At 38.1% G+C, this 25641-nt stretch overlaps 1 protein-coding gene across 4 annotated transcripts in view; it reads left to right on the plus strand.

Annotated features, from left to right (window-relative positions):
- The window catches only part of EPHA6 (EPH receptor A6), a 388929-nt gene that overhangs the window by 165675 nt on the left and 197613 nt on the right, over positions 1 to 25641 (plus strand). For all 4 annotated transcript variants that reach the window (XM_032095757.1, XM_032095772.1, XM_032095765.1 and 1 more), the window contains exons 4-5: positions 15286 to 15441; positions 23654 to 23989. In XM_032095757.1, coding sequence (XP_031951648.1) covers positions 15286 to 15441; positions 23654 to 23989 — 492 coding nt within the window. The remainder of the gene's footprint in view (positions 1 to 15285; positions 15442 to 23653; positions 23990 to 25641) is intronic.

Genomic DNA, 25641 nt, shown 5'->3' on the forward strand with positions numbered 1-25641 from the left:
ATAAAAATAAAATTAAAATACTGGTATACAGTGAAGAAATCTAAATCAGGCTTGTTGCCAATTTACCAGATTAAATTTTAGTTGGCTGTTTTCTTAGTAGTGCCCAGTTAATATTCTGTGCAATGCTTACATGAAGTGTCCAGGCCCCTGACTGTACTGACAACACCAAATCATCTCTCTTTCTGCTGTGTCCACTGTCCTTTGGTGCAGAGCTCCATCAACTGGACCCTCCTTCCTGACCATGAATGGTGAAGCCACAGGATGCACCTTTTCAAAGTTCACAGTAAATTAGCAATAATTTACTAGATCAGTGAAAACAATTTCTAGTCAATGTTAGCAGGTTTCAAACTGGTTGCAGAATTAAGGGCTAGGGTTTGCTAAGGGTTAGGGTCAATATGTTATTATGTATTTATTATTTTTATACTTCTCATTTGATAGATAGTGCATCACCCTCTGAATAGACCTCCTCTTCGATTTGACAGCTGGGCATTTTAATGTACATATAAGTGTTCCTATAAATTGTCTCATACAAAGGAAATGCTGGCAGTTGCCAGGTGTTATTCTTCAGTTAGAAGTACTAACAAATTCTATTTCTTTCTATTCTGAGTAAAGCCTACAGTCAGTAAAAGGCTCCATTTTTCCTGTAACACCTTTTTGCCTTTGAAGCCCAAGAGAAATCGCCAGTCATTTGTTCAGGTCAGTTCTATCTGTGTGCTTTGCTTGCACTTAATGTGGCAAAGAAGTAGAGAAAAAAGTAACTCCGTGTCCCTTGAATTACTTCAGTGCACTGAGATGAGTGAAAGTAAGACAGAAGCCATGGCACATTGCATCTGATGCAATAACGTTCAATTTGTTATAGCATTTTAAATCCTGGCCACGGCACTACTAACATTGACCCTGAGGGTATCCTTGCCAGCTTTGCCCTGCCACTAGGAAGACTGTGGTATTCTAGAAATATCAATCTGATTCCTTGTTTCCAGTTAGTGCATACCAGGCTTGCCCAGTAGAACGGCAGTTTGGCACTTTAGCTGAAATCCCTCCCTTCAGCTTGATATTATGTAATAAAGGATATATTGCATAAAATATAATACTTAATAAAACAAAACCCAGCCCTAACTTATCAAAAATGAGTCCAAATAATAATTAGGAAGCAGCAGCCCACTGCTTTGAAACTGATCATTTGCTCTTCATCATTGCTTTGATGGTGTGGGCATCATATTTTTTATGTAAACAATGTGCCAACAGCAGGCTGTGCTAAAATACATAACCATCAGTTGCAACAGCTTGTCTGGCTGGTTATGCATAAATTGCAGTAATTCCAGCTGCTTTCTTAACTCCTCTGTGTATGAAACACCTCACCTTTGCTTCTGTATGTTTTAGAGAAAAGATGAGACACATCATAGACGCTGTTAGTAGTCACTGAAATATTTTTGTAGGCAAACAGAAAACCCTGCCTGGGGGATTGTCTTGGGGATTTTAGAATCTTACCTTATCTGTGTGGAGATTAACACAAAAAAGTATCTCTTCATTTTTTTTAAGGTTTCTGGCTGTTTTTAGAAATCTAGGCAAACTTGCATATGCAGACTCAAGGAGCCATAAAGGGATTACTGCTGTTTGTGGTGTGAAGAGGGTTCCTTCTTTTTATCTGTTTTTGAAAAGTCAAGTTACTTCTTTAATTCTAGCACTTTGTCACTGGCTACAAGAGGGGATAACCCAAGAATCTTGAGCCTTCCTCGCATTTGTCTCAGTTTTGGTGTGGTGTGGTGTCTCCCCAGCCCCGTGGGCTCCCTGGCAGTTCCTAGAGAGGACGGGAAGGCACTGGTTTGTGTCTTTCAGCTCTCTCAGGTTATCAGCTGATAAGTCACGTTGTACTGAAGTGTGCTTTCATCTTCGTGGCTCTCGCACAATTCTGCATCAAAGTGAGCGCTTAGAAATTCAGATGAGCTCTCGTCCATCTTGTTGGAGGTGAGCTGTGACTGCTGCTCATTAGGATTCAGGGACAATCTGTGTCTTCCCCCAATGTCCTGAGTGTCAATGCACCTGATGAGCATTAGCATCAAGGGTAGGAGGGTTGTTGCAGCTGTAATACAGTGTCAGCACAGTCCTAAACTCCAGTTGGTCACAACCACCACAGCAGTTCTTTGCTCTGCCTTCTATTAGAGAATATCTTCTAAAAGCTCTTGCAGAAATATTTTCTTTCTGAATTAAGAATGGAATTATTCTAATTAAAGGAACTATAATAATTAAAGTTCCTCCTGGCTTTGACTTTGACCAGGTGAGTTTATAGTGGTTCTGGTTTTTTCAGTTCTTGGGGGCTTCCCATGGAAACATTTCCATTTTCAACTAACCCCTTGAGAAAATACAGCTCCTGCTTCAGCCTGCTGGGGTAGGGTGCTGAAAGCAGTAACAGCAATATAAGTGAGAGAGTACAAGAGAAAGCACAAATGTTGCTGAGGTGGCTTACTTAGCATGACCAGTGTGAACTTTTGGTATTTACATTAATGTTTACGATTAATTTTTTCGTAACCTCCTGCTCAGCCCTTCAGGGGAAAGGCTGACGTTGCAATCTGGAAGCTGATATTTCTGGGTTTGATTAGATTATAGGGAAAGGAGATTTTCCATCTTCCCACACCTCTTGCCAATTAAGATTAGGAGTCTCATAGTTGCTTAAAATCTCGTTATTCCATAAACTTTGTTAAGATTGTGTGTTCTTCAGTTTTGCAGTAGAAAGCAGTCTACAAAGAGCAGTTGTAATATTAGGGATGAAATTTTAAAGGCTTAATTGGGATAATGAAGGAGATACTAGAAGCATTATAAAGGCTAACACTTCATGCATCACTGAACAGAGGTTGCTTCCAAATTTATATTTCAGCAATATTATAACACAGTAACTCACAGACATTCTCTTTGTATTAACTTTTTTTTTGTTCTTATGTTTTTGATTGCTGTCTTGAGTCCTTCTGTAAAAAAACAAAAGGTTCTTAGGTCATTGTTTTCTTCCAAATACTATCAAAAGTGGCAGGGAATGTACCTGATGGGCCTCTTTGTGTGATGTTTGTATGCCTTGAATGCATAGCCATTCTATATGAAAGAGACTGATTAGGATCCATTGTGCAAGTACAGTATTTATAATACATGATGGAGGAAAGGGGGATGAGGATGGAGAGAAGGTGTAATTAATTCCTACTTATTAGAAATATTATAGGTTTGTAGCCTGAGCCGATATCAAGCATAGTACCAGAGATGATGTATATGTTTTCCCAGACCAATGCTATCTCTAAATGAAATTACCTGTACCTCCAGTCCTGTGCCTTTCTTAATTGGACTGCCAGCCAGGCTCCTCTTTATCAGCTGTGATAGATTTGAAATGTATACATGCAAATTTGTAACTGAGATGAGATGTATTAATTTAATATTGATTTCCATTTTCAACTGAAGCTTCTGCTTCTGTTGAACCCTAAAACATTTATCATTGTAAGAATTACAAATCAAAAAGATTGCTATTTCCTATCCTTAGTAATATAAGATAATCTTTCTGTTTTAAGCAATGTTACATTTCATAACAAAAGTTCTTGCACCACATAAATGGCATTAAGCATCATCTAATGGAAAGGTCTCCATTTTGGTTTTTTGGTTTCTCCGAGTTATCAAATTCATCTTCCTGTCACTTTTTACCTGGAGACTGATCCCTATCTTGCTACAATCTTCTCTCAGGTGGTTGTATGGAGTGAAAAGGTCTCCCCTGAGCCTCCTTTTCTCTGGGCTGAACACCCCCAGCTCCCTCAGCTGCTCCTCGTATGGCTGAGTCTCTAGAAATATTTTTCATTTCCAAATAAAATTAATGTAATTTTGTGAATTCATTAAAAAAAATCAATACAGAATATATGTGCGATATTATGTCCCAATACTCATAAAAACAGAATTAATAAATCGAAAAAGGCAGATTCTGGAATAATAATACAGAAGGAAAGGCTAGGAAAAGCAGCTTGGGAGGAGAGTAAGATCATGGTGGTAGACAAGAAAAATTTCAAATTTTTAGACTGCAACCAGTAAGGAAGCAAATAAATCAAGTGATCCATGATGTCACTGTATTTGAAATAGATCTGGAAGATTCTAAGCAAAAAAAAAAAAATCTCTTATGCAGGAAAAGAGAATAGATAATCACAGTGATAGCTACCAATGACCATACAGTCCGATTAAAATATCTAAGTTATAGTTAAAATACTCTCTAAATGCTATGCCATAAGGGTGACAAATATAATTTTATATCTATATACCATTTATCTTTTTTTTCTAAAACTAAACATCTGTGGATATACAGCTTTTTATAGTAATTGAAAATGTACATGTTAAGTGTAGTTACATTATCATGGTTTAGTTTAACAGAGTGGCTCTTTGCCTCTCTTGAGTTTTCTGTTAAAAATTAGTTTGTAAAATTAAAAAGATGCCAAATGGTAGAGTCCATTGTTACTCTTTAGATGAATACAGCTCCCTGAATCCTACAGTTCCAAATACTGAACGAAGGCAGCAGTGTCTCATTTACTGTCAGAATTGTAGCCCCTGACCTTTGTCTCGCAGTCATTTTGCTCACAGTATGAGAAACGTGAACGTAAGTGAAGGAAAAAGGTAACAATTGACCACATACAAGCAATCTGCCACCCCCAGGTGTGAAATAGATGTAATGTTAACTGCTGTAAGACCTGGACACAACCAGAGTCCATAGATCAGAGCTTTCTTGCTTCCTGTCATGTGTCCACACCTCAGCTAGAACAGCAGATACTTACCCACTCCAAAGCAAACTGTCCTGCACACTTCTTAATGAGTATTTAAAAGCTGAAACGGAGCTAAACTTTACCAGAATTCAGTTCACAATCTGATTGAGGAATGGCAGTGCAGCATCAGTAGTTGTCATTTTTCTGGACTGTGTAATCCCAATTTTGGGTTTTATTTGTATTTTGGTGGAGGGATTATCCCAGATATGTCTGATTATCCGTTAAATATATGAAATTATATATAAAATTTCTTGCCAGTATTTTTAAAAGTGTGTGACTGCCCTGAAATGTTACCAAAAACACATATGCATATTTAAAACTTCAAACATTTTTCTTTCAGAATGAAATCTGTCATGTGAATTTACATACTAAGAATAGCAGGATACCATATTCACACAGTCCTATTAGGGTGATGCTAATAACTTTAAAAAATCATTTTTGAGCTAAACAATCTGTAGTTAAGGGGTCTATTTCGTGTCAAATATCTGTCTGGTTGTCTGTTTGTGGCTGTGAAGAAAACTGGGAAAAAAAGAATAAAGTAAATTCAGTTGTAGGATGAGCTAAAGGTGCTGTTTTGGGGTGTTTGGCTCCTCATTTGAAGAGCTGGCCTGTGGCATGTGAGGGCCTGGCACCTGTAGCCAGGATAATTAACTGCTAGAAAATCTTGAATAAGTCCCATTGACCTCTCTAAGCTTAAGGTTTTTTAGGATGGGGATAATGATATCTTCTTCATTTGGAAAGTACTTAACACTGTAGTGTGCATCCAGTGTAGTTGAAAACTAGAAATAAGCCTCTCTGATACTTCTTCAGCACTTCTAGGAAAGATTCAGATTTTATGCAGATTTATTATGTTTTTATAGTAATATTTACCTGTGTTCTTAGGCTCAAATTTCTCTATCTATACTGGAAGTCTTATTGGAGGGAGCATTTTTCATATCAACCTGTTTATTTGAGAACTGATATTAAAGTCATGGTTCATATCTGTGAGATTCCTGTGAAGTATCAGTGTGTTCAGTAGAAATACTTGACTCTGATTCTTGTCATCAATCATGTGAAATATCCTAGACACAAGGATTGAAGATTTATCCCACATAACTACTTTGGTGAAACACGAATTAGAAACCTGTTCAGCTAAAGGACACCTTCATGATTTTTTCTTTATTAAAATGGGGTTGGGTTTGCATCATCAAAGGATTTATTCCTGTCTTAGAAGGCCAGTAGATGAACATTTGAGACAGTAGTCAGAGCTTTCCCTTGGGTTACCAAGGCATTGCCTATACATTGAAAGTCACAAAAATCTAAATGTTATTGTGGTGATGGGTTGGGAAAAGTTGGCAATGTTTGCTTATGAAATTAAAAAAACCCACCAAAACAAGAATGTTGGTGTCACCTGTACTTGTGTAAATACAATTCTGTAGTTACTATAATTTGGGGCTAAGTACTGCAAGTGATTCTACATGGATGTGAGGGAAAGGAAAAGGAAAACTTGAATGAACTAATTACAGAATTTTATGTGTTGGTTCCATGGCAAAATTGGTATTTGAATACTGTGTTAGTTGCTGACATAGATCACAGAATTTTTATTCACAAGTACAACATTGTGTTACTCTATGCCTTAAAACAATGATAGAGTAGAATGAGATGACATAAAATTTAGTACAGTAATGTAGAAGACACAAAGATGGGTTGAAAATAATTTTTAATACTCAAGATTATTTGCCTGTGAGCTTGTGGGTATTCAGAGATGATACAAAAGAAAATGGTTTTTTGGGTCTCACAGAGGCATGAGTACTTTATTTTCAATGGCAAGTCACAACTGAAATAGTCTGGGAGTCACTAATCATGTTTGGTGTGTTTAAAAATCAGGCTTGTGAGCTTTTCTGCAAACACATCGAAAAGGATTCTATTTCAAAGGCCAAATGCCTGATTTTATAGGAACATTTCAGCATTTTTTGTATATGAATTACCCAACTTTACAATTACCTGTCTGAATTGGGGCATTTAAATTTTCCCCATGATTACAGTAATTTCTGTAATAACTGTGTGCCCAAACTCCTGACTTGTACATGCAAATAAAGCAGGGCCTTAAATAAATCACACATTCACATATACCTGAATGTGCAATCTTGGTAACCATAATTAAAAATGCAAGCATAATTTTAAGCCTCTCCTTTTAAATACTGGGTTATTTAAAGGATTTTTAAAGTGGGTTAGATTGTATTCTCATTGCTATTGCTTCTTGCTAATTATATTAATGTAAAAGAGACAGGTACACAGAGAAGAAAAAATTGCATAGCTTTAGCTGATCTATTATAAAAATAATTGCTGTAGTGAAAGCAGTGAACCCAAAAAAATTTAGTTTTAGATCTTAACTCATTAAAAACTGCAATGGTATAATAAGGCCATAACAAGAAACTATAACCTTGTACATAGAGACTGCAGCTTTCTTCAGATTTTTATTGTTAATAACCACCTGTAATGATATTCCATTCCTTCAAGATGTGCCTTCTCTAGAAAGCTGTTCCACAGTTTTGTAATAAAGTAGTAAGTCATGGCAGGGGGAGCTTTGTAGGATTTCAGTGCACACCTTGAGTGTTGTCAGAGGCATGAAGCCAAGTGACATTAATTATTTGAGAACTGCTCTGGTAAATTACTTTTTTTACGCAGAAAATCAGTCTGACATAACGCCAGCCAGCAAAACATCATTGCAACAGCTATCAGGCTGGAGGTTTTGGTCTTTGTCAAAAGTAGAAACAGCCTCAGAAAAAAATTGCTTCCAAAATAACCCCACGTGCATAGCAAATTGAATAATGGCTATCATAGGAATTAATTAACCCAGGCTAGCAGATTAATTTGTTATGGATAGAGAAAAGTGCATCTGCAGATTCCATGGGGCTGTTCTTGCGCAGGAAAAAGAGAAATCTGTGACTAACTACTTACCATATATACAGAGCTGAAAACAGAAAGGGTTCCCATACTAAGGGGAGGGAGAAGTAAAAATGGGGAGAGGGATGACAGAAACTATAGTTTGTGATCTCAATAGAAGGAACAGAGAGGGAGAATAACACATATATGATAGCATTTGATATATATAATAAGGATATAATATGATTGACAAACTGGTCTCCATAGAGCAGTAATTTTTGTAGATGTATCTGGTAAGAAGGCACTGTATGTGTTATACATATATCTGGAATCTTTGATACATATATCTTTGAATGATACATGTATCTTTGAATCTTTCTAATAGTGGGAGGTATTTTTCTAGCATTTGGTTATGTTCAGACCAGGAGATGATGATTCTGTAACTGTTCTCACCAACAGACACAGGGAGATAGATAATGTGCAAAAGGAATTAGCCACAAGATGGATCTGATCTATTCAGACCATTTTTTTTCCTCTTGCAGAAAGAAGTATTTGGTATGGTCTAATGCCTGTTTGCAGTGTCTCCTGATAGTCTTTAGCTGTACATAGGAGCACGAATGAGTCTGTGAAAAGAGAGGCTTTCATGGCCTTTCAAGTTGGACACTAATTCCTCCTGAAATGATAGAGAGAAATTCCAGCAAACACAGGTTCCTTCTGTAAAATGATATTCTGTAAAATAAATGATATTTCTTGTTGCTGCATTCACTACAGTGTTGAGAAACTTATCACACTGCTGCCTTATCCCTTCCCCCCAAAAGTGCTTCCAGCTAATTTCAACCATGGAGCAATGACTAAAAAGTAAAAAAAGAACAATAAAGTAAAGCATTACTATTATACTTCAAAATAAAGAATTTTCATAGCTACTGTGGGCAGATTTGAGGACTCCGTGAGTAACTCCTGCATTGCCCTGCAGTGTTCTCAGGGTTACATTTCTCCTGTTTAAAGGTGATTACTGGAGGTGCTGGAGATGGCTGCTTGGAGATGTAATGATCTTTTCCTTCCATTCTTTTCCTGCAGACTTTCCTGATCCCAGGAGTATGCACTGATACATTGCAGGAAATTACTTCCCTTCTTTTTCACTGCTGTCACGTTCCTCAATTACCATTTCTATTGTGTGCCCTAATTAGCCTGACTGATTCCTTTCATTCACCATCTTCCTAAAACACGGTGATGCTCCTTTAAAAATTATGCAGCATAGAAAATAGTATTTATACTGTCTCCTTCAAGGGTTTATGAAATCTGTCTCATTATGGGGTTTTTTTATGGGGTCTATCAATAAAATAGCAACAGAAATAAAGACTAATTTGGGTGTGGAGCAGTGCATTGAGTATTTGTAGTTCCCATGTCAACCAATTTATTGGACCTCAGGGATCCCCACCAGCAGCACAAATCAGTGAAGGTGCATCCTGTTGCTTTTTTCTCTCTTCTTCCATCACTGATAAAGTACCTCAGTCTTCCAGCCAGCTTTGTCACTTGGCACTTCTTTGAGACTTTAGGAAGGAGTATCTGAACTAAAACCACACAAAACTGCAGTAAGTTGCAATATAGCAACTTTTTCTTTAATAAAACCTCTTTTGACTCATGAGTACAGTTTATAAAACACTTTTAAGGGGTAATTTGAAAAGGGTGCAGCCCCTCTTTACAGCTGTGTAGCCTGTGATATGAACAGGGGAGTTTTTTATGGATGTTGTCTTTATCTGTAGTTTCAGTGCTTGGTATTTTCAATGAAATGAACCTCAGTTCAGCTGCTTATTGTTTTGCTAATTTTGCATTCATTGCTTGTATTTATTGGAACACTAATTTGCTAATTTTGTATTCATTGGAACACCCTTGCATGCCATCTACTTGTTGTATTAGTGAATTTTATTTACTACATTAGTCTAGAAAAAAAATTCACCTAGTTATAAGAATTAAGTGAAAAACAGTTTTATCAGGATTGAAAATATTTTCCATCTCTTTAAGTAGTACCTATGCATTTAGAATCATATTCTTAGATTCTAGTTCAGTATTTAGGATGCTTGGTTTTGTTTTGTTTAGGTTAGGGTTTTTGGGGGTTTTTTTTGGTCATACAAAAAGGAGTCTGTGCAGAAGATTCACCTGAGCTGTGTAGCACAGCCCCCAGCTCTATGATGAGCTGTTGGATTGTATCTAGTATGACAGGCAGTGATAAGAGTAGTATCATTAGTATCTTGTTTGTATGTATTTTTGTAATAAACCTCAGATTCTTTTAAAACCTGGTATGTGACCTGAATAATTGTTCAAGTTATTGTATTGAAACTAGTGTTTTATACAGAGAAAAAATGCACTGATGTGAACTGAAAATACTGTTTGATATGTGGCAATTATCTCCTTTGTCATTTCTTCTAATAATTTTCATAAACAACCTCAACAGACTATTGAAGTGTGGGAATGACAGAAGATAAGTCACTGGGGGGGAAACAGAATTAGCACAAAGAGGAAGAACTTTTAATTTCATTTACCTATCTTCATTATGTAGTTATATTTGAAGAGGCAGCCTTATGCCTGCCTCTTGTTGTCTCATCTGCCTTGCTCCTCTCTAAAGTCAAGGGTTTGAGTAATGCTCCTATCAGTTCTCCAAGTCTAAGAATAGAAATATTAGCAGAGATATTGGCAAGAGAAGAGATTGACTGCAGCATATGAACACAGATGCATTTAAGTGCATACCAAAGCTCCCAGAAATATAACCCATCAAATTTATTGCAAAGAAAAAAAGGAAAAACAGTCTATTGTCCCCCCAAAGTTGGGTCATTCTGTCACTAAGTTTCCTAGGGGTGTCACCTGTCCCCTCCTTTCTATCTGTAGGAATTAAATCCAACTAGAGCTTTGCTTTCTTGATACATGATGCCTTTTATTTTTGTGGTTTGAACTAACCAGCATGTTTGATAATTTATAGTCTGTGATGGCTGGTCTTCCTCTAGTGGATTCTTCACAAGGCCTCAGGTTTCTAGCAACTCATCCTGCACAGTCTCACTATCAGTTTGAACATGACCCAAAGTGAATCCCCCTCACAGTCCATTCGTGACCTGAATAAAACAAGAATCATGTGAGAGAGATTTGAGATTATTTAACCAGATAGTACTCAAAATCAAAAGTTGTCCTCATAGCTTTATTGTCCTAATTCTGTAGTATCCTAATCTTGATTTTGTGATTGTATTCTGCCTTTTTCAATATACAACATCCAACTTTAGTTGCATTCTTTCTTCATGTTCTTTTCTATATACATTTTTTTTTCTTTTCTAGACCCTTCTGCTAAAATATAAATTGGTTAAAGTAATATCATAGTCCTTTCTTTGTGCACAGTGGTAGAATAGAACAGGCCTTATTGGATTGCCTTTTTTATGAAGTGATCAGATAGCAGAAGTGTAAGAGGACTTTAAAATAGAAATCATTCAGAATATAACAAATATGAAAGATACCAGTCTCACAGGGCATTAGTGGGATCCAGTAAGCAAGGTTAAAAAAATATATGAGGTGGAAACGCATAACAAATTGTATGATTCAGAAAGATTAAAACACCTCTTCCACAGCTACTGATATTTGCCCTTCATTCTAAATGACAACAGTCTTCTTTGATTTAATTTGATTGATGAGTTCCCAGCAAGCTATAAAAAACCCATTTTCATGACAAATGCCTTCCCACCCACAGACCAACAGTATCAGACATGCCTAAAAGTTGTTCATAAGTTTGGACTCATCAACTAACACTGTAGAGGTTAATTCAGATGTTGTGAAACAGGGATCTTTGACAATGATGTGCTCCCACAGAGCAGTGAAAATGCTGCTTTTGTTTTTTTTTAAAGGAACAAGGTTTATGACCGGTCAGATGACCACTGTGTTTGCATTTTCTGGGTTTTGTGTCCATACATTGCACACCCCTGAGGCTGGGGAAGAACTTAATGGCTGTAAAAACCTCAAGCAGTAAAGTCTCTTCCACAAGAGAGCCCACAGCTGTGTTTTGGAGTGATGGAGCCTTGGCCTTATTTACTGGACTGGGCAATTCAAAAGATCCTTGAAAATGCTGTCCCTTCCAGCACAAGGTGACACTCTCCCAGCTCACTGCCCAAAAAATGCCAGGAGAGCAGGCCCCATGTCCCGCCAGCCTGAGCCAAGGGCAGCCTTTGGCCACATCCCCAGGGCTGGGAATGTGTCCCGCTTCCCAGATGGATCTCAGCGAGGTCTGGCTTTCTCTGCGCTTGCCATAAGAGACACCCAGACATTGTTTGTGGTTGTGGGGACACCACGGGGCCTGGCACCTCTGTGGGGACCAGCAGAGCCTGTCCCCCCACCTTGGGCCCTGCGGGGTGGGCTGGGCCAGGGTGGTGGCCCACAGGTGGCCATGGATCAAACAAAGAAAACGAAATGCCATCTGTTCAACATTAAATAAGGAAAATCATATTAATTACAGAACTTCTGTAGTTTCCAAACCTCACAGTCAAATCCTGGTGAAGCTGTAACGGAGCACGTTTATAGATGTGTTATCTTTTATGAAGCCAATTAAATTATCAGTGCTTCTCTGTATGCTCTCTCGTATTTCGTTGGAGAAAACTTTGAATTGCTCATTCAGATACCCAGCTAATTACTGAACCATTAAGACAATATATTATCTTTCCCCAGACTTCACAAAAGTCAGATTTCATACAGTTCTTATAATCAGTAACTCACAAAGTTACTTCTGTAGATAATACTAGAGAAAACAAGATGTCACCCAGTGATTTGGAAGTTAGAAAAATACTCTGTGGTAACACAGATAAAAACAGACCTTATATTTTCCTGAGTAGTCATCGTTAGAAATCATTTGCAGTTATTCTGTGGAAAATGGTAAATTTAGCAATTATTTTGGTTAATTTGCCACTGAAGCACAATAATTGTTATCAGAGTCTAAGCTTAGATATGCGCAGCAGCTGAAGTGCTGTATTTCAGATTCATGGTACATATTCCTTGACTTTGACAGAGTAGCAGTTTATTTCCTTTCACCAGGAATGCTGGCAGTCAGCTCTGTTACCCAGAGAGATGAGTTTCAAGCCTGTGATCATTTTAGGGCTTTCAGCTTATGTCACTTTATCTTGTTGATGAAGGGCTGTTTTTTATTTGCAAGTATCAATAATCATGACTGTGGGATTCTGCATTTGGATGGGGAATGGGTTGTCAATGGCTTTGTAAACCTCTCCATGGAGAAACTTCCCTGATATCCCTGTAGCTTCTCTGCCACAGAATTTGATACATACTTGACTTATAGGATAGATGTACTTGAGTTGACTTCAAAAGAAGTAAAATTGTCTACCTTAATCCATTATTTTTCCCCCCACCTTTTCCATGAGTATAAATGTGCTTTCTTTTAAGAGAGTTACCTTGTCAAGAACATAATTGCTTTAAATACAATAGAGAATACCATTTCAGAATAAAACATTTGCTTTTTTCTTTTAATTGGAAATTCATCTTCTCCTTGAGTTTTATTTTGAAATAGTGAACTGCTTGAAGTTTAGAAAAATTATTGCTCTTGAAAGAGAATGCTGTGTTTCTTTTGATCCAAAGTGGTTTGTTGTTTGGGGGACAGAAGAGAAGAAGGAATGATTTCAGAACTGACAGACGTGAATTTCAGAAGTAATAAGGATTTTAAAGAGCTCACATTTTGCTTTGAATGGAGCTGTAACCTGGAATTGTCAGCTCTGTAGTCACGAACATCATGTATGAAATAAAGCAAGGATCTAATATTTACCGGGGCACAATTTGGGCATGAGATAAGAAAGCAGCAGCCAAGCATAACACGCTTCCCCCAGTTTTGCCTTACCCTCCTTCCTTCCTTCCTTCCTTCCAGCAAAGCTAAGAGGAGTCAGTGCCTACAGCCTGTCTCTACAGTGCTGCGTTCTTCCCTGCACCAAACCTGCTGTCTTTCCAATCAGTGGAAAATTGCCACTCACTATTACCACAATTGCATCAGACCAGTAGCCTACTTTCAAGGGGAAAATCCCTGCTGTTCCCACCTCTTTTGTCTCTAACACCAGAAATCCTTTTTTTTTTTCCCCCAGTCAGTGACAGCAGGGCAGGATACCTCCCTAATGTCTATTCAGCAAAGTCAGATCAACACACTAGGAGGAGAACTGCTGAAATTGCTGGCTCAAAATTAAACTCTTGAAATTGCATTTGAAGAATTGGCTCTTGGGTTCTGAGAGGCAATCAAGTGTTATCTTTTTCAGTGTCATCTCACTCCTTTTCATTCAGCTACTACTGAAAGTGCTTTTACATCAAGAAAAGCGTTTGTAATCAGAAGAAAAACTGATCTGGGTATATGTTATCTATGAGTTAATACTCTTTAATAACTCAGTATGAACTGACACTGAATCCATTAAATGCATACTTTGAGGTACTTTTTAAAAACACCTCATTTTACATTTTTTTGTATCTTATTACAAGAAAGGGAAATACTACATAGTTCCTCAAGCAATGTAAAGGAAATGGTCTTGAATATGTCAAACTGAGAAAAACCCAGGTGGAACCTCAAAATTACATTTATAGCACTGGTTTCCATTGCACCACTGGAGGAGTCAGGAGGAAGAGGAGTCTGTAAAATCTGTGCATGTCTGAGTTGCTCTTTCATTTTTAATGTTTTCATATGGGGAAGCCAGAAGACGGTAACTGCAACACATGCTGGCATGTGCAAACGTGGTAGCTGGCAGGAAAAGAAAGAAATCTCTGTTTAAATGTGTGTGATGAGGTCTGAGGATGATTTTAAAATAATATCTCAGAATGCATGCCTGGCAGATCTGGGATAAGATTTATTTTAATGACTTGTTTCTGCTTTAAAGGCCAGCAAAAAAAGGCTTGTGAGCTTGTGCTGTGGTTAAGAACAGCAGGGACCCCAGCTCCTAGTAACTGGGGAAGTGATGAGCTCTGAGCATCCCAACATTCCCTGTCCCAAGGCTGGCTGCTATCCAGGTTGTTTCCTAACACAATCAGGAGTAGCCTCAGGGTTGTGCAGGGTGTGATGGAGGGTGTCAGCATCTCCTTCCTTCATCTCTTAGTTCATCCCTTCCTCATCCCCAGCCTCTCGTGCCAACAGGGACCAGCTGTGGCCCTGCTGTCAGAGGTTTCTTGGGGCACTGCAGGCAAGTCAGACCCAGCCATAAATATTTAGGGATGTCATCCCTGTCTCATCAAGACATTGTGGGGGTAAATATATTAAGTAATGCAACTTATCCATTACTTCAATAAGGAAGCCATATAAACAGCTCTGGCAGATAAGAAATTATCTCATTCTTGTTGGTTAACACATGTACATAAAAGATAACGTTTAGTGGTAGTAGTGAAGTTCTTTATAGACAATTTCAAACAGCACTGAGGACTGACTATAAATTGGGAAGTTCTCTCTCATAACAATTCCCCATTATATACCAAGAACAGCTTTTCAGATTTTTTTAAGTTCATATACCAAAATAAAAACTGTCAAGAATTGTATCATCAAAACACCTAGATTGGAAATGAAATAGGCACCCTTGTAACTGCTTGGAACAGATGTTGCTTATGACCAAAATTTTCTTCTGTTAATCAAACTTACCTTCTTATTTTGCAGCTTGCAGGCCTGGATTCTATAAAGCATTTGCTGGAAATGTGAAGTGCTCCAAGTGCCCTCCACACAGTTTGACTCACATAGAAGCAACTTCTGTCTGTCAGTGTGAGAAGGGTTATTTCAGAGCTGAGAAGGACCCACCAACTATGGCATGTACCCGTAAGTCTGATCATTACCAGTGTCTGCAATTCTGTTGCCTAATTTATTTGGTTTTGTGTTTAAAAAAAACCCCTATGATTTTGTACATTTTGTGAATAATTCCATTTAACTTAACCGAAAGAGATTTTCAAAATCAAAATTCAAACAGCATATTTCTGTCTAGTCTAGGTAACCCTAAACATACCTATGTTTCTTAGTTTGGTGACTTTTTATCTTGTAATTCTGAGATATAGTAGGAGGAGAGTAATCACTGTCATATGGGTAACAATGTGTTTTCACTACCAATAATACATATCTTATATCCTTGAAAATATGCTAGTGCAAAAAATTTCAAAAAGCTGGAGTTATGTAAAGAAAAAAACTGATATCATAAGCTCTGCTCTCTCCTCAGATTTAAATGAAAAGTAGAAAACAAATATAATCCACACGCAACCAAATCAAAACTAAATGTTCAAAAAAGACAGGAAAATCATAAAGGAGAAAATATGCATCCAATCAGAAGGAGATATAATTAAAACCTCTTGCATCATCACCTTCTTTTAACAGAGTTATTCCCTCTTATGTGACTGTGATAATGAAAATTCCTTAGGTTTTTTGGATGAATTTTAGAATACATAATTTTGTGATTTTTGACTAACTTAAATTTAGCCTTAAGGCAAACCTGATGTCCAGCAATATGGGGGTAGAAATTCTGAGAAGAGATTTTTATTACTTTGATCAGTGGGCTTATGTCTAGGAATATATAGCATATGTTTTCTTACCACTTAATGAAATATTTCTTATAGATTTTCATTCATGGTTTATTACTCACTGGAATTAATTTATTGATTGTAAAACAACTATATCTGTTTAATCTCAAAACTAGGAACAAACAGCAGTATTTAAAAATCTGTGGGTGAAATATTATATCTTAGTAGGCTATTAAAATCACTTATTCATGAAAGGTGATTAAAGACTTTGCAAAATCATCTAAGACACCCAGTTTTTCAGTATAACATTTTGTTAATTCTTTTGGTAGAAAATTTAATCTTAGTACTTTTTGTGCCACAGTTAAGAGAATTCTAAAAACACTAATATGTTAAATTCATGCAGTATTTTAACAGATTAAGTATTAAGTAAAGTTCCTTAAAGACTTTAGGAGATAAAACCTTAAAACCAAGGTGCTGTTGCAATAACTGTCAGTGCATACCCATGTTTTGGGATGTTTTATGCAGCATCACATAAAAATAAGTGAGCTGACTGTATTGAGCTACTTCCTCTGCTCATGCTGGTTTTTCCAATGACACTAGATTGGGAAAATTTGGAATATACCTGATAATTTGAAGTTGATTTACAAAGTCATAGGCACTGAGGTCATTACATAGAAGAAGACATTGTCCATCCGCTACATGAGTGTGATGGTCACTAAAAGTGGGACCCCTCAGACCCAAAGGCAGAAAATTGTCTAATCTAACCAGAGGGTTTTCAGAGGGGAAGGTGAGTCCCAACCTCTGGATACCTCAGCAGCTCAGGGTTCAGAGAATATCCCCCCTGTCCCAGCTCACTCTGGAGCAAGGCACACAGGCCTGGCATTGTGCACAAAGTATGTGAGGGAATAAACAGCGTCCTTTCAGGCTTCCCACAGGAAAATGGTGATTACAAATAATTCCACTCAAATCAATGCCTCAAACAAAGGCTCCAAGAACTTACTCCAAGAACCAGAACATCCCAAGCATTCTTGACACTTTCTTACTTAGGAAGAAGGTTTCACTCATACATTATGCAGATGCAGCTCCGTATTACTTACAAGTCATTGATTTTTTTGTTGCTGAGAGAGAGTTCTTTGAAAAAATTACCCATACATGGAATTTTATATGGAGTCCATAATTATCTTTCAGGGCACAATTTTAAGCCCTGATACCCTGATATGTTGATAAGGTAGGGAGGAGCATGAGAGCCCTATGGCATCAGAGTGCAGTTACTTCAACACTCTGCTGCTTTCTCAACAAATCTGGGTGCAGAGAGCTGCTTTGGCTGAAAACTGTCAGGAAAAACGTGGTGCCAGACCTCCACATTCCTGCTGAGGATGTCAGCCAAAGTAACTGAGTGAGTCGAGGCAGGAAAAAAACCAACCACAACAGGGTATCAGTGCTTCATCTCACCTCAACTTGGGAGAAAGAAGAAATAAAGGAGACAGTGAAGCACATTCTTGTTTCTTGGTTTAGTGCCACCATGCATTGTCTCCCATTCAGCCTAGGCTGCAAGGTATCAGGACTTCATTGATTGTCACAGCAGATGTGTTCATCTTACACCTACAATGATGATTATTTCACTAATCGTCAGCTCTGCAAATGACACTGAAGCTCTTGACAGGCAGCCTGTGTTCTTATCTTGCACATCAGCAGTAATGAAGAGTCTTCAGGCCAAATTATTCCCTAAGTGATATCTTTAGCCCCACTGCCTTCAAATTAGTCTCTGAGTTATTAAAATTATGTTTCTGTCATAAATACAACCTCACTGCTTTTGGTGAATCTGCGCAGATGTGGCTAATTTAAATTTAATAAACAAAGATACAGATATGAGTGGAATTTAGACTGTTCCTTCCAGACTGTCATGCTTTACTATAATAAAAGGAGTTGAAAAGTTTTAAGAAAATGAGGAAATAGACAGAAAAATAGACAGAAAATGCTGTGCAGAAATGAAATGCCATTTTTACATAACCACCTTTGGGGCAGATCTGCATTTTCGATGTTTATTTTCAAATTTGTATCTTGACATATGAGACGTGACATAAGAAATAGAAATTTTTCTTGGGATTTTTGAAATGAGAATTATTCTTAAATGAAACACAGAATGAATACTGGGTTCCCCTTACAAATGTCGTGTTCAAACATTTTGACTGACTTTATTGATGCCCATTTTATTTGCTTCCCCACATCCTGCAAGTTAATTTGCCTAAGATAGCTAGATATTGTGTTCTCTCTTTTTATGCCTGTATAGGGTTAGGCATTATGGGGTTAGACAGTATTCCTCACTCCAGAACTCTTCCTCAGTACTGGGAAACTTGCAGATGCAACATTATGGAAAAAAAACCCACCTTGATAAAAGATAGGCATCCACTTCTTTCAAGATGAGCTTCAAATCCACTTCAGTTAATTTTGTGAAAGTGCTGTGTGCTTTTGCAAAATTGTACAGCTCCCATCTTTACTTTATGTAGCTGCATTTCATTAAAGGAGAGTGTTCACTTTGTGGAACACCATAATAGAAATCTAATTTCAATAAGAGGAATGAAAATTACATTAGAATATATTGTTAATCTCCTTCTCCTCGGCTCTTTTCATTTGACGTACACTGCTTATCAATCTTACTGCTACTCTTCCTCCTTATTGTATTTCTGTGCCATATGCAAGTACTCTATCACTGATCTCCCTGCATAGAGAGTGAGCAACAAATAGCATCATATCTAATCCCCTGTCTGATTACTCTGTACATAAAGTCTAACATTTCCCACTATAAAGTAATTGGATGGATTGATCCATCTTTCAAGGTCAGGCAGGCTTATATTGGTTGTCTGAGCTGTCTGAGTCTGAATATCTCTCTTTTAATGTTATGCTTAAACAATTTGAACCTGACAAACTTGTGCTCTGTTTAGTAACCTGTGCCACAAAGTGTATCCTCTATTTTTAAGAGGCAACAGCGTATTTCAGCAGCAAAATCAGGCAACACACTTGAAGTCTTTACTGCCTCTATTGTTATTTATATATAAACAGACATGTATATATATATATATATATTTTTTTTTTTTTATACACTTGTTTGCAGTTTATCCCTATGCTCAGACTTGGGGTATTGGTTTGCAGTCACTGACTTCTAATCTTCCTGCCTGCCTCAAAGAAAAAGAGTAAGTGAAAAGGGGAAAATGTAGTGACATGAAGTGACACTATTTATCTATGCCACATATATGTTATCAAAAAGCAATTACGAACTCAAGGGGCACAGCCAGATGCTGATTCTGACTATCCTAAGGTGGTGGTTAATCTTTGCCCTTCTGTTGCAACTTCAGTAGTCAAATGACACAAAATTCCAAGAGTCCAGTAGTGTATAATGGACACTTGAAAAGCAACAGGTTTTTTTCCAGACAGTCTTCACTTTCTAGTGTGTGAAATACTGCATCGTCCTCACCAGACTTCTGCACTGCTGGGTTTGTTCCTCTTCCTTCCATACACAGGAAAATGCACTTTGCCTTCACAGAGGAAGAGAATACATAAAACAAGATGAGGTGCAAAGCACTACATGAGGCACAGACTGCTCTGTTGCTTTCAGAGCAAACCTGCTTCACCATGAGACATCCATGCCAGTTTCCTCTGCGGAAAGTGTCACAATACTTCCTCATTGTAATTTTTAAATGAAGCAAAAGACATTACTCACGCTCTGGCTGAGTTCCATCTCAGCAGAAGAGCTGCATGTTTTTGTACTGCTCATCCATCTGAACTGTATTTTATTCTTTTGCATAAAATTTGACGTCATGAATTTTGCCATGAGGAAAGGATCCCTTATTTTCACCATTATACTTGTTTTCCTTAAATATCAATATAAGGAAAACCCCAAGAGCATACAAATGTCTGCAGAAGGGTTATTGCTGCCAGGTTTTTCCAATAATCTTTGTATAATATATAAATGATAAGAAAGCAATCAGGCCACGTTCATAAAAGCCCAGTGACACATAATTTAGCTGAATCTGAGGATTACAATTAATTGTCTCTCTTTGTTCCAAGTTCTAAATCTTAGTAAATGATTCACTGCATGTCATTACAGCTTAATATTTGCATGAAATCACAGTTTAACTGGCATAATTTAACAGCAATTAAAAAGCTATTTAATCCTCATGCAAATTGGCATGAGGGGCCTTGAGCATGAAGTGTGTTTGAGGGTTTTTCCTGCATTTTCAAGAGGACAGTCGTATACTTTAAGACACCTCTAACATAATTGATAATGTTTTCCTTTTCATTGAAATGTGAATGCACAGTAATACATGTTTTCTCTTACAATTGAGGATTAAGTCCCAAATCATGACTATAAGAACCTTCACTCTCTAGTACAAGTGAAAAATATGTATTTTTAAAAGAGTATTTTATTTACTGTATTGGTTCTTCTGTAGATGCCATTTAATATAGCACAAGGAAAATCTGATCGAAAATTAAAATCCACAAAGCCAGACAAAACTCTCCTACTGCCCAGATTCATAAAAATCCTGTTTTGGCCTGCCAAAATTGATGAAACAGTACAAAAAAAGCGTGAGCTGTGGTGACACATTGTCATAATATCTATAGTTTATGTAAGATTAAATTTAAGACAGTTTTAAAACATTGACTCCAATCTTTCAAGCAATTACACAGATGCTTAGTTTTAAGTGCATGACTATTACCAATTATTTCAAGAGGATTATTGATCCACTTAAAGTTATGCACATATGGATGTGCGATTACGGCTCATCCTCCATATTCCTAAAACTGCTCCATGGTTTTAACAGTGGGAATTTGTTAAGACCCAGTCATTATTTCATTTTCACAGCATGGCTTTAGAGGAAACATAATTATTCCTGTCCTCTGAACATAAATAATAAGAACTGAAGCTGAAGTAGTGTGTGCTGGTTTTAGCTTATTCTGACCTCAGGACTGTTTTCCAGAGTAGCTAGAACCATCATCCTCACAGTGATTTTGTGGGAAGTTAGGTGATCTATTAACTGTGAACTCTGGATAGATACATATATTAATAAATGCTCATCCATTCAAAAGATTTTACACTTATCCACTAAAATTGCAAAGCAGTGTAACGCTTCCATATATTTTAATTATCAAGTGCTTGAAATTCAGCAGATAACTCATCATTTACTTAAGGGCAAAATTAATTATAATGAAAACATAATCTCAGTTATTAAAAGTTACAACTAAAGACCAGAAATGAAAAAGCAACTGAACTACAGCTCACAGAAAAGCTTAATGTTTATTAGTTCACATTATCACTCCCACACCATACCAACTTTTTTATTTACAAGCATTCCAGCTTTTATACCCACACTTAGGCCACATAGGTAAATAAAGGGCGTCACTTAAAAATTATGAATGTTACACTCTGTGTAAAAGTTAGTTGGTGTCGTTTGTAAATGTTCCTTGTAGCCTTTCAGTCTGCTTAAGAAACTCTGAAGTAAGGAAAGGCTCACTCAAAGTTCGACAAGTGTCTCAATCAAAAGTTTGTTCTTAAGTCCTATTGGCAGGTTGTATAAATCATCAAAAACTGCAAAGCAAGTTGAAAGTTTTCCAAGTTCTGCTAACCATTGGTGAAGCCCTGTGATTTTATTGAGAGCTGAGAATATAATGCTTATTCAACTCACTCAGCCCAAAAAACCCAGAGGTCAGCAGTTGAGTTTACCACAGTCATCTCACATATATCAACATCTGGCGTACGAGGCCTCTCATTTTTCCAAGTCTATGTTTCTTATCATAATTTTTATTTTGGGATTATGTCCAAATTGGTTTTGAGAACCATACATCTGTAAGCGTTTGGTTGAAACATGTTAAGTGGAAGAAGAATAATGTAACAAGAAATTGAGATAAGATTATTCAGATATCCTGTAACAATTTCTACCTTTCCTTCACCCCTTCATTAATTCCTATCTAAAAAATAATTAGGTGGTAAAGTTCTTCCATTAAAGGGTGGAATGTGATATGGAATCATAGAATTGTAGAACCATCAATGCTGGAAACACCTCCAAGATCACACACTCCAACCTTTGACCAATCACCACCTTGTAAACCAGACCACAGCAATAAGTGCCCCATCCCATTGTTTCTTGAACACCTCCAGGGAATTTGATTTCACCACCCCTGAGGACAGTAAATTCCAATGCCTGGCCACCCTTTCTGTGAAGAAATTCTTGATATCCAACTTGAACCTCCTCTGCCACAGCTTGAGGCCGTTTCCCCTTGGTCCATCCCTTGTTCCCTGGGAGAAGAGCCTGACCCCCACCTGGCTGCACCCTCCTTTCAGGGAGTTGTGAAGAGTGATAAGGTCCCCCCGAGCCTCCTTCTCTCCAGGCTAAGCACCCGCAGCTCCCTCAGCCACTCCTCATCAGACTTGTGCTCCAGACTCTTCCTCAGCTTTGTTGCCCTTCTCTGGGCACACTCCAGCCCCTCAATGCCTTTCTTTAAGTGAGGGGCCCAGAACTGGGCATAGGACTCAAGGTGCCTCACCAGTGCTCAGTACAGGGAGACGATCACTAGATCACTCTATATATTTATATGTATATGTCAAGCCTCAGGTGATCTTCGTGTGATCCTACACAGTAAGTCAGCAAACAGCTTAAAACTTGTTGGGCATTCCTTGACTGTTGTGCGATGAGTGGGAAATTGGAAAGGGGTCACTTGTGGTTCATCTGGCAGTGCACAGACAGCTCTACCACCTGCTTGTTGGGTGAGAGCTTCCCCACACTCTGCCTGCTGCAACTGTCTTTGCATTCCTCCTCACAGCCTTAAAGAAGGACTTTTTCTCCTGCTTCGTCGTCATCCTTTTAGACCTTTAAGTTGCAAAGGTAATGTCTTCACTGTTATCCTGATGCTGATGAGATGCCAGGGGGGAAAGAAGGAAAACTTGTAAACTGTCTCTTGTGCCTAATAGTCTTGGCCTGTTGCCACCTAACCCTGTTAATGAACAGCAGCAAAGAAATCCCTGGCGATAAGCAGTGAAGGAGAGAAAGAAATATCTGGCACTGCAGAACTAATACAAAAAATGTTAGCTCTTGTTGTTATTCCAAAGCTGTTATTTATTTATTAATCAATTTGTCTCTTATAGAACGTCAAAGATTTTAAGTCTCAGAAAAGCCTACATTACTAGACATAAAATAAGGATATAAACTTTGTGGTTTGAGCTCTGCCCCAGTATCCCACAGCATCAAGAGCCATTTATTGAAAATTTGTGTTATCAGGTCATTTTTGTGTTGCCTTAAATTCTTTCCGAATTAATTCTAAGTTATTTAGATTATTCAGCTTCTTATGATGTCGCCAATGTTCCTGCATTTTTTCAAGGATTGTATTTAGATAACTTTTAATTTTTACATTGAGTCTGTTATTGAAACATAACTCTTGTGTCTTCTAGTTGCAAATAATTGCCTTAAGGCAATTTTTTTCTCCAGAGTACATACCAGTGGCTTAACAGGCTTTCCCCTCCTTCTCTGCAGGGCCACCTTCTGCCCCGAGGAATGTGGTTTTTAACATCAATGAAACAGCTCTGATGCTGGAGTGGAGCCCCCCGAGTGACACTGGAGGAAGAAAGGACCTCACCTACAGCGTCATCTGTAAGAAGTGCGGGTCGGACGCCAGCCAGTGCGAGATCTGTGGGGGAGGCATCCGCTTCATCCCCAGGCACACGGGGCTCATCAACTCCTCCGTGACGGTGCTCGACTTCGTGTCACACGTCAACTACACCTTTGAGATAGAGGCCACCAACGGGGTGTCAGAGCTGAGCTTCTCCCCCAAGCAGTTCACAGCTATCACAGTCACCACAGACCAGGACGGTAAGTGCCAGCACTGCGTGTCTGTCTCTGTGTCTCCCTGTCATCTGTGCACTCACTCTGGGGATCCTTTGTTTCCTGGAAGTCTGGGTCAGCCAGTTAGGGTGTTTTGCAGATTGCTAAATGTTTTTAAGTGCTTTCCAGAGGACTTTCATCTTCTGCTGATGAGGGCATTAAATGCTTTTGGCAGTTGGCCCTTGACCCCATTACACAGGGCACACACCCATACCTTTCTGTTTAAAATTAAGTGCAAGCTTTTGCCGTCTGAGACCAGCTGTGTCAGTGGTTCATCAGGACTGGAGTCTGCCTGGTGCTTTTGCAATTTCAGTTTTGCAAGAGTAGAACACCACAGGTTATCCATTACACAATTCAAAGGCAGAGTGAAAGTGAACTTACTTTCTTTGGTATCTGTGTTTCATAGCATTAATACAGTACTGCCTCACTGTAAGATACTTCAGCATCTGTATGAGCCCTTTCCTCAGGTGAGCTATCCTAATAGATTCTTTTTTATTCCTGTAATTGTAAACTTTGCACTATTGTTTTGAGTTTTTTCTTGCCCCCATTTCAGTTTGAATTCATGTCCAAGGTGAATCTTTGTGAGAAATGTGGGAAACTAAAAGAGCTCTCTATTTTTTGTTTATTTCTGCAACTTTTTCTTCTTTAGAAATACTTACTGTGCCAGGAAACAGCATCATAGGTTACCAGCAATGCAATCCATATAGCACTGCTCTCTTCTGGCTTGTGTAACTGTAGAAAAGAAGGTTATTTCAAAATCATCCCTTGCTGACATTTGTTCTAGAAATGTTTTTCACCTGCTGTGCAGTGACATTGCAACTGCAGCTGAAGTGTATAATGCAGAACAGGAACTGAGCTGGAAGAACTACTGTTTTGAGTAGAACACATTTGATAATCTGTTTCTGCTTAGTAAAAGTGCTAATGTTCAGGAGGATCCTGTTATGTTCCACTTGTAGGGAGGCTCTGGGTTCTTTGACTGAACAGCCTAGCAAAAATCTGCTTACCTGTGTATATGGGACAAGTAGTTTTGTTGATGAGTAAGTAATGACTTGTTTGCCTTTGGGCATACAAAAATTAACAGCTTGCTGTGATGGTGATGATGATGATGATAATGACAGAGATGGTAATACTAATAATATTCATTAAAATGGATTAGGAGAAGCACAAAACCCACTCACTCACTGTCCATGATGGTAACAGAAGAGCTAATTATATAAGATGCCTAATGATATATAGGCCTTGCACTGAGAACTGCCTGAAGCACTGAGGCAATGTATCATGTTGGAAACCTGCATCTCCCTTTTTCTTTCTCACTAAAGGGGAAAAGTGAGGTGCCAGAAAGTTGCCTTATGTAAACTTCCTTTTAGATGTGTTGCTCCATGGTATTAAATGCAGGCTCGCCCAGGTGGAGGTCACCTGAAATACAGTTCATTTTTGAAGTGGATAACAGCTGTGTGAACACAGCTTGTGATGTGTATTTAAGTGGTAGGCTTATAAAAAATAATGTCTTTTGTTGTTGTCTGTCCCTGGTTTAAGGATATAGATTTTCACTGCAGTTTACTCAAAACAGGGAAAAGACCAATGTTTTGATAATTTTTGACACACTGACAGTAAACTCTAGACTGTTTGCATTCCCTTTA

This window comes from Corvus moneduloides, chromosome 2, assembly GCF_009650955.1.
Source record: "Corvus moneduloides isolate bCorMon1 chromosome 2, bCorMon1.pri, whole genome shotgun sequence".
NCBI lineage: Eukaryota > Metazoa > Chordata > Aves > Passeriformes > Corvidae > Corvus > Corvus moneduloides.